Consider the following 9,788-nt stretch of genomic DNA (forward strand, 5'->3'; position numbering starts at 1 on the left):
TCCCATAACATGGCACCAGGTTCTCTTTTCTCCTCTTGCAGTTTCCAAGCAACACTAAGGAATCGCCCGTACACTCAATTCAAGGGTAGAGAGAGCATGCTGACATCTAAACAGCATCCCGGAGGTAAGCCACAGCCCGTATCAGTCAGATGAGGCCTACAGCTCATTTCCACAGGGAAAGTTTCAAACAGCTAGTCCCCATCGGAGTCAGAAATCATTTCCTGGTTATTTCTACAGCACCCCCGCTTTTCATTTAATTACATCAGGTAATTTACAGCACTGATTTACTCTGCAGGCATTAATCATCATAACACCCACCCGTGATACACAATAAAATCCCAAACCAATTCTCATGGGGACAATTCTAACTACCACCATTAAACAAACAAAAAACCCACATACACTTTCTCCAGCACCCAGAATCCACTATTAACTATTGTTCTCAATGCTCAAGGTTTAAGGCTTATTTATTTCAAAACAACTTGAACCCAACCACAGCTTTTCTTGTAAACATATCTAAACAGAGCAGATAGTCAGACGCATTCAAAGTGTCACTATATCCCTCCCTGAACTACCTGTCCATCTTCCTCACTTGGTTTTGATATAAAACCTAGAAAAAAGTTAAGAAAAATCAATAAAACTGCTGAAGAAATTGAAGATTTTTTTCATAAAACCAATTATTCCCCAAATAAATTTTATTTTGATAAGAACACCATCGCGTCGTCCTATAAATTTAAATATGACACACCTAGCGGTATTAATGAGTCAAATTACATACAAGTGAAGTCACAGTTTTCGTGCCTGATTGTTCCCACAAATGGAAAGGTGCAAAGAGACAACTCAGCCAAAAAAGACAGGTAACTTAAAGACAACCCTAACCTATTTCCATGTTTTCATTTCATACTTGTGTCTAAATGCTTAGATGGGAATTGATACAAACTGACATGAGATAAAGGAATATGCTGCTTGAATAACCACAATTCTTTTCACTTCTCGCTCTGCCGTAGACAGCATCATCGGGAACGTTTCTACAAAGTGGCACCACGTGACAAGCTGCTTACTTCCTTTCCACTCTTCATAGGTAAGGCTTTTTCTGTGTTGTGACCTCTAACTCCTGCAGGTTGAGGAGAATGGCAGTGAACTTAAGTCTTCTAGCTCTAGCTGATTTCGTCAGAGAAAGGTGTCAGTGAGGGTAAGGTCAACATAGAATCAGTGAAAGGAGTCTACATATGATGTAACAGTTGTTCATAATCCTTTAAAGCAAAGACAGAAGATCTAGAGCTAAACAGGAATGAAAGGCCTAAGATACACACTGGGAACCCCACACCACACAGGGTTTCTGATGCAATTCATTGCTGACCCCAAGATAATTCAACAAAACCAGAGCCACTTCTGGGTCACAGGGAGAATTCTAAGGCAGCAGAAATAGCCAGTGAAGTATCTTCAAAAGATAAAGACCCAAAGACAAAAAAACAGAGTTGACAGCTAGGAAAGCCAATTGAGAAAATTAGACCCAGGGAATGCAAAGAACGTTTTTACTTTTCCATAGTAGAGGGCGGTAGAAAGGTAATGAACTTGGGGGCTGAAATCTGGTTCAGTTAAGTTAGCTTTTGACCTTAGTCACAACAATCGCCTTGAATGACCATTTCCTCATCTATAAAACAGGTACATTAAGATCCTCCAGCTTTTTTCATGGGCTTCAGACCAATGAGAATGAAAGTCAATGATACATTTGAGGTCACTCTGTAAATGATAAAAGACTATTCTTAACAAATGGGGATTTGGACACTTTAAACTATTAAGGATAAAAGCCAATTGAAGAAAACATAATAAAATTATCGAAATTTTGACCCAGGAGAGACCTTATTTAATAGCAGTTGCTGTGGAGCAGAAATGGGGAAATTTTGACTGGTTAACTAATCATGACACAATGTTATTATAGCAAAATACACTAGTTATAGACTATTAATTAAAAAACCAGGAAGGGTACTCTGTTAGCCTTAAAAAGTAAGCACTGACTAAATACAACTTTCTACCTCGTCTACAATATTTTGACACATTTTATTAAGAAGAAACAAACATATAAATAAGTTGTTCTATGTATCATGGTAAGTCAGTAGCAATCAGGAACAAAACGTATACTATAGCTTAAGTCCTAGGCAGAATGTTCGATATTATAAGTTATTAACTTTGTTAATCACTCCTCATTGCACATCTCCTCAGTAAAGCAGTAACTGTTAACAAGTAGAGTTCAACAACCATTTTCCTGTTTCTTCAGCAGAGACTCAAAGGCAGGTACAGACACACTGTTTCACAATAACATGAAAAGAGCAAGCTTTGGGCTACTGCAAAAGGCTTTGCAAATGTCACCATCTAACTTAGAACAGAGGGAAGCAGACGCAGAGGGTGCTGATTTGTGCTATACGTGCTCTTATGTTAGATGTGGTCACAGTTGTAATATTTTAAAATTACAAGTAAGCCATAAGACTTCATATGTGAAAGTAGAAAATGGCCCAGAATTCTTATTCAAAGACAAATACATTTTTCTTCCCAGTAATTCACCAGGAAGAAATGGGTACTTAGAAACCCTAAAGGGTTCTTTAAATAACATTCAGAAAAATATATAAAAATAAAAAAGCAAGAACAGAATAAAACAATGTTAAAAAATAAGACTTTCTTTAAAGACGGCTGCCCTCTCTTTGGGGATGGATGCTACACAAAGGGGGAGGATGTATCTCTATAATTCGTCGTGTTTATATGTAAATTCTCTGGCAGATATAAATCCATCTTTATCTTCATCTTCTTTATCAAAAATATCCTCCACCAAAACATCATGATGACTTTCATTCACCACCGCACCGTGCTTCTCAAACTCCTTCTTTAAATACACTTTAACCTACGAAAGAATGGGTCTCGTTAATACTTCTAATTCATAAGATACCCATACCGAGTCGATCCACATCACAGACTGGACCGGTCGCTCATTTAATGATAAATAACAACTAGTACACAACTACTTTATGGCATGTTTCTAATGATAGTAAGAGAATTACAAAGACTTCCTTCCCTTAAAAACTCTTGACATACTGCTACAGCAGAAATGCGGAATATTGCTCAGCAGCAAAGGTCAGACTGAGATCATCTGCAGGACACCCAATGAAAGCAAACCACCTGTTCTTAATCTGAGTCCGAATAAAGCCAAGCATTGGAAAGGCCGCTGTCTTCCCGTCCATCCAGTTATCCAGAAGAGTCCACGCAGCGGGCCTGGCTACGATCATGCCACATGACCCACCAATCTCAGAAATTAAATTCCAACCTGATGCATGGTGCTTAGACTCAAGTCTCCGTTTTCACTCAGGTATTTAAAGCTGCAACAAAACGCTGCTCCCAATTAAATGCTAGATTCGCTATAATGGATTACAACCTGCATTTTAACTTTCAGTCACATCCCTATCGTTCCTTCCACAAGATCAGCAACTTCAAATCCTCTCTCCTCCCCCTACCACCAACAGGCAAGCGTCTGGTATATAATTTACTTTTAAGATGAAGGTGGTTTAATGCTACTTTTTGTGTAAGGAAGGGAGAAACCGTGCTTCCAGCCTACACATTTGTTCCTTGGCTTTTTTTGTTTTTCTTTCTGCCCGGTGCGTAAGATGGACTGTTTTGCCTTGCCCTGGGTTTTTGAAAGATCCGTTTTGCCAGGACAGTTCGCACTTTGGAGTTGCCACACAGGCAACGTGGATGTCCTGAGAAATACCTGCTGCGCAGCTTCTGTGGGAGCCTGGAGAGTGGCTGTTAAGCGTGTTTTGCAGTGAGCTCCTAGCACTCAGCAGCAAGCAACTCGCATGCTCGGTTTGGCCCAGGCGAGCATCCGGAGGAAGGCTCTGTGGATTAATGTAGAATACATCTCCAGGGCCTATTGGGATTTCCTAGGGAAAAGTCCATTTTCAAAGCACAGGGATTTCAAGACGATTTTTCTAAATAATATTCTACCCAAATTAACAATAAATTTTCTTTAAAAACATATTTCTAGAAAAGTGAGCTGAAAGACAGGAAGAGAAAGAGCGGGAGGGAGGAACGGTCACCTCGTCTTTGGAGAGCTTCCAGTCGTCATTAAGGTCCATTTCTTGGAATGACTCATGGGACCTCGGTCCATTTCGGATCTCCAGGAGGTCGATGTTAAATATCAGTGTGCTCTCTGGGGGTATTTTACCTGACATGGGGAGAGGGGGTTAAGTTGTATTAAAAAGAACCCAAAGTTTGGGTGACAGGAAACTTAGGGTACTGGACAAAATATTCTTTTAATTGAATTAAATGAAGAGCCCTCCTAAGATTGCCACTTACAACAGAAATCACTTATAACCGTATTTTACTCAAACAAATAAAGAAGAAATAACCCAAACTAATAGACCAAAAGCAGTCTGTTTTGGGCTTTGCAATTAAAAATTGTTTTACATATACACACATGCCCAATGGCCTGGGTATTAAAATGTCAAATATAATTAAAGTATTACATATTACATGTCAAGAATGACTTAAAGTGCTTTAGCTATTTCAGAGTTAACTATAGTACAAGTGATTTAGTAACTTGGGTGAGAAAGTCCTGACCTAGACATATATATAACACTGCCACTTCTACCACTGGAGGCGGTTTATAATTGAGTGAGCTCTGGTGTCCTTCTATCTAGGTGGCAGCTTACTTCTGCCCCTCTCTGAGCCTCAGTTTCCCAATCTGCAAAATACAAATGACAATAACGCCCACTCAAGAGTCTGTTGGAAGGATGAAGGAAAGTAAGTCCATGCAAAATAGTTGTCATTATGCTTGATAAATAATAAGCTCTCCACGTATATTACTCAGATATAATTCTCTTACAGGCTTTACAAACCAGAAAGTTAGGACATTACACACATGTGGAAGAAATTTCAGGAGAGGGGAGAAATTAAAACACATTCCTCAGAAGGGAGATAAAAATCTTTAAAAGTAATAAGAGCATTGGGAAAGTCTCAGAGACCTTAAAAAACTTTTTTTTTTCTGGGTAGCATAGACCATTTTTTTCCAACTCTTTCCTTATAACTATATTTAACATACAGGTCTGGGTAAATAGGACAAATATTTCTCGTCTCCCCAGCCCATGTATTTCCATGAAAGGGCATTTGTAAGTGCCGAAGAGAACAAGACTTACGCTGCGTGCTGAAGTTTACCGTTGCAGGTCTACCCAGGGAAGGGACATGCACTAGGCCGTCGAGAGAACCGGTGTCTTTCCAAAGGTGACATGCAAGCGAGGTGCTACAGGACTACAGAACTAGTGTTAAATACATAGTAGCGGAGTTAGTGTCATGGTGCTCAGCTGGAAGGAAATGACTCAAGTTTAGATCTCTACTTGTTATATAGCTGAGTTAAATGCAGTGTGGCGAAAAAGTAAGGGACTAATACTATATTAAATATTAAAGGTGAGACAATAAAGGCAGGAAGATGAAAGAATACACTTGAACATCAGAGAAACATTTTCTAGATGCTTGACTTTCTTCTCTTGAGATGATTAAAATAAGGAATGAATTTGGTTAGTAAATTCGTTCTATGTGTAAGATTTCTGTAGCAAGTTCAAGTTCCACTTTAGAATACACAGTGTTTCACATCTGACACCTATTTTCTTCCTGGGAAACTGGGACTAGGGTTCCCACTTTGTAGATGGTTTAGACCTAAGGATGCTGTGAAGTCTATGCTCCTACAACATCAGAGTGGCTCTTCGTCTGGTCCTAATGACTACTTACAATTATTTTCTTCATTATGTAGGTAATATGTGCCCATTAGAGAGGATTTGGAAGAGATAGAACCAGAAGTAAAAATAATTCCCAGCCCCATTGTTAACACTCTTATTTCTTTGTGATTCACTTTTATGTGTATATACATTTTTCTAATACTATCACAGTATAATATATACTATAGCATTATTTCTACCTTCATATATAATATCATACACATTTTGGATATAATTTTTTAAATCTCTGAAATGTCATTTTTAAGTAACTGAGCCATATTTCATTTTGCTAAACTCTTTTCATTCTACACTTAAGTTGGTTCTATTTTTAAATTTTTTTTTGCCATTAGGAACAACACAGTAATGGACATCTCTGTTCACAAATCTGATACCCGATTCTTCCCTTCGGTAGATTACAATAAAGGAGTTCTCGGATATATGTGTATCCTATACTTAAAGCATCTTCTGGCCTCCTGTAAACAGCCTGTAGAGGCTGCCAGGTTTCCACTCAGACAGCAGGTATATGTGCCTGCCCTGGACCAGCCAGCGCACTTGCTTCCATTCTACTAAACTCATTTCATGTCGCTCCATTATTTTTTTAAGTTAAATTATCAAAAACTTAATACGCTCTGTTGTGGGAAACTTCAGTTGAGAGTTACACACAGTCCACATCTAAACTTCTATTTAATACCTTAATAATCTATATTTTTTTAAATGTTCAACTCCTCAAAAAACACTTATGTTGAGTAATCTATTTTTTGCACTGTTAAAACAAATCGGTGTTTCAGTTGGGTAGGATGAAAAAGGTCTGGAGATGGACAGCTGTGATGTTTGCGCAACAATGTGAATGTACTTAATGCCACTGAAAGGTACGCTTAAAAGTGGTTAAATGGTAAATATGATGTTATGTGTACTGTACCACACTCACACAAAAGACGCCATCATATTGGTGAGCAATGTTCATATTAGAGTTGAAGGTTCCAAGGCCTTTTTTTCATTGTTAGCTCAGCTGACCATTAGATAGTATGGCTTTAATTGGCCATTTCAAATGACAATCAAGACATAATTATATTTCCCAAAGAAATACAAGTCTCCTACCTCTAGAGGGAAAAAATACATAGTAGTTACACTAACTCCTGTCTCCTGATTTAGAAAAGAGCTCTGGTGCTATAGAAAAATGTAGAATTGTTGTTACCTTTCCCTTCTTTTCCATAGCCCAGGGCAGGAGGAATGATCAGCTTTCGCTTCTCTCCGACACACATTCCCTTCAGGCCCTGGTCCCAGCCTTTGAGCGCCTCCAGGATGCCCAGGGTGAACCAGATGGGCTGACCATTGTTATGTTTGTGACTGCAATAGAAAGAAAACACATCGGAACATTGCGTGTAACTTTTTTTTTATTGCTGTGATGCATTGTTTCCACCCGTAGTGGTTAAATTTGGAAATTAATGAAAACAGCTACACACACACACAACCAAGTCAACTTTATAGTGTAATTCAAAAACCAGGTATTACCCCAAATGCTTTGCCTCTTTTAACTCTAACGATGATCATGTGAGCTGAGCACCATCATTCCCTGTTGCACAGATGAGGAAACCGAGGTTAAGTGCGCCAGTATTTGACCTAACTACAAAGTTCGAGGTCTTAACCACAAAGCGATGCTGTCCCGGGAAGTTCTAGCAGGTGCAGGAGAGGGAGGAAAACAGTTAAAAGTGGGTGAGTTTGGGAAAGAGAGTGAGAGGCTAAGGAGAACTTCCAGCCCGCACACCCAGGCCCACACCCACGTGGACGCTGCGGGAGTCAGGAGCACGGCCCCTTCTAGCTGCCTGAAGGCTTTCCTCCTCTGCAGCCTGCTGAGGGCTCTGACGGCCGGAAAGGGCTGCTCTTCCACACTTCACCCCACTCAGACCCCGGCCGTTCTCTCCGCAGGGGTCCGCTGTGGGGCCGTGCAGGGCAGCCTGGAGGGGTGGCCCCTCAAGGACTGAGGAAGAGAGAAATGGTCGAGGTATCCTGGCGCGTGAGCTGAAGGGAGGCCAGCCCAGGAAAACCAACCTGCGGAGCTACTGGAGGGCGGAGAAGTGTCTGAGCCCCAGTTAGCTCCCTTTTGGTACAAAAGGAAAGCGTTCTTTTCTATACAAGGGTATCTTGTAGGTGAGAAGGGAAGTCGCTCTGCTAGGTTTTATGGTTACCATGGTCACTAAGTCTAGGTAAAGGCTGTTACTTGCTCTTTTCCTTAATTTCTCCCATGATCAAAGTAACAAAATGCCAATTGTAGAAAATCTGGGAAAGACAGAAAAAAAATTAAAAAAAGAAACAATCTACCACCCAGCACTGACTACAGTTTTGGCACATTTCTTGGCACGGCTAAAGGATTTAAGCCTTTATTTATTTACCGCCTAGGCTATGCTTCTAGAAATGGCAATCAAGCTTTATAAAGTGATCAAGTTATGGTACTTCATCATCATTCTCGGGGTAGGCAGTTCCTGACCATTTATATGGAGGCTGAAGGACAACAGTCCCCTCATCAGTTACTAGACTTTAGTAGCAAACGGCTAAGTAATAATGTCCCATAACTATCACCGATGTTCACATAGGTTTTGGGTCCTGAGACCTGAAAGAAATAAGTCTGGGTCTCAAAGAGATCAGACTAAAACTAAGAATATAATTGGAAATATTAAATGCAAATCATTGTATTGTTTAATGTCCACCATGGCGATGGCCTTGTCAATAAGAAGATAGGGCTGCTGAGAATTGCATGGCGAGAGATCATTTTGGAACTTTTTGCGAGGGCCAACAGAGTTCAGAGGACAGAGCCATCCGTGTCTCCAAAACCTCTCGACAGACCAGATCTGGACGCCCAGGCTTGATAGATGGACAGATAAATGAATGACCGATGATGGAGAGAAGCCAAAAAAATTTAATCTCCCTAGTATCAAGCACAGGGCCTGAAACAAAGAAAATGTTCAGTCAATACCTTTGGAATGCAATGAGTAGAGCCAATGCCTAACTGGAAATCATTACACTTTTAAAACGTTTGCATGTTACAGTTAGTTTATATAACAGAAATGATAGTGTAACCACCTGAAAATCCTTCACTGTGGGTGTTGGATCCATCAATTAAGTCTTTGACTCTAAAGAGAAACAAATGATGAAACAAAGCATGGCCCGTGCCTTGACCAAAAGTCAATTGTGAGAACCAAAGTTAAAAAGCTCAGTGAAGCAGCATTAACAGCGCTGTGTCTTCTGCTCACCAAGCTGCTGGGGGAAGTTTTAAGTCAATTTCACCTACACCAAATTAAAAATGGAACTGAGTCATTCTCCCTCAGGAACGGAGTTTGAAAAATGAAAATCCCTTTAAGTTTTTTTTTCTATTTATTGTCTAATTTTACACCTAGACGCTTAAACACTCGAGGTCTAATATTTATAAGAAGAAAATTAACTTTTATCTCGACTGCACGTTTCCAACAAAACGTGCAAAGATCTCCTTATATAAGACTGGCTTTGAACAATATCCTTTCCCCAAAGGGGGAAATAAGATATTTCAGGTATTTTTAAAATACGGTAATTCTTGGTACACGCCACCAAGCCCAGGATCTGGGGCAGGTGGGCGGGCTCTGCACCGTTTTACCTGCGGGGCGTAATCACTTACGTGGAGTGAAATAAAGAGCCGTCCTTTTCTAAGTAGCCTTCATAGTGGAGCAGCATCAGATCGCCGCCTTTGGTCTTGCGGTGGCAGGTGAAGGGCTTCTGGAGCACCTCCACCTTCACTTCTGGCTCGGGGATCAGAGCCCCGCTCAGAGCCGAGACCAGCAGCGTCAGCACCGAGCTGCACAGGAAAAGCCTCATGTCGCTGGAGCGGGAAAGAAGCTCCGACGAGAACAGAGAAAGGACCCCGGGCCTCATAGAGTTAAGGATGCAGTGGATGGCTCCAGGACGACGGCCGCGGGCAAGTTCATGACCCTCCCTTCCGAGCGGACGTGGCAAGTCCGCGCCCTGCAACTTTCCCACGCCCCGCGACCTCGCCTCGAAAGG

At 40.8% G+C, this 9,788-nt stretch overlaps 1 protein-coding gene across 1 annotated transcript; it reads right to left on the minus strand.

Moving 5' to 3' along the window:
• Positions 1 to 2,524: 2,524 nt before the first annotated feature.
• FKBP14 (FKBP prolyl isomerase 14) lies at positions 2,525 to 9,788 on the minus strand. Its single transcript, XM_016222321.2, has 4 exons — positions 9,406 to 9,788; positions 6,955 to 7,106; positions 4,086 to 4,213; positions 2,525 to 2,896 (listed from the first exon to the last, which is right to left on the minus strand). The coding sequence occupies exons 1-4, from the start codon at positions 9,657 to 9,659 to the stop codon at positions 2,738 to 2,740; spliced, it is 693 nt and encodes a 230-aa protein (XP_016077807.2). The 5' UTR covers positions 9,660 to 9,788; the 3' UTR covers positions 2,525 to 2,737.

Source organism: Miniopterus natalensis, chromosome 10, assembly GCF_054644295.1.
Source record: "Miniopterus natalensis isolate mMinNat1 chromosome 10, mMinNat1.hap1, whole genome shotgun sequence".
Taxonomy (NCBI): Eukaryota; Metazoa; Chordata; class Mammalia; order Chiroptera; family Miniopteridae; genus Miniopterus; species Miniopterus natalensis.

Excerpts from the sequence above, each read along its gene's own strand:
- FKBP14 (XM_016222321.2), bottom strand. The coding sequence starts at position 9,659 with ATGAGGCCCGGGGTCCTTTCTCTGTTCTCGTCGGAGCTTCTTTCCCGC. Across the intron at positions 7,107-9,405 it reads GGCTCTTTATTTCACTCCAC|TCACAAACATAACAATGGTC; the intron begins GTAAGTGATTAC and ends TTTCTATTGCAG. Across the intron at positions 2,897-4,085 it reads GGAAGCTCTCCAAAGACGAG|GTTAAAGTGTATTTAAAGAA; the intron begins GTGACCGTTCCT and ends ATTCTTTCGTAG.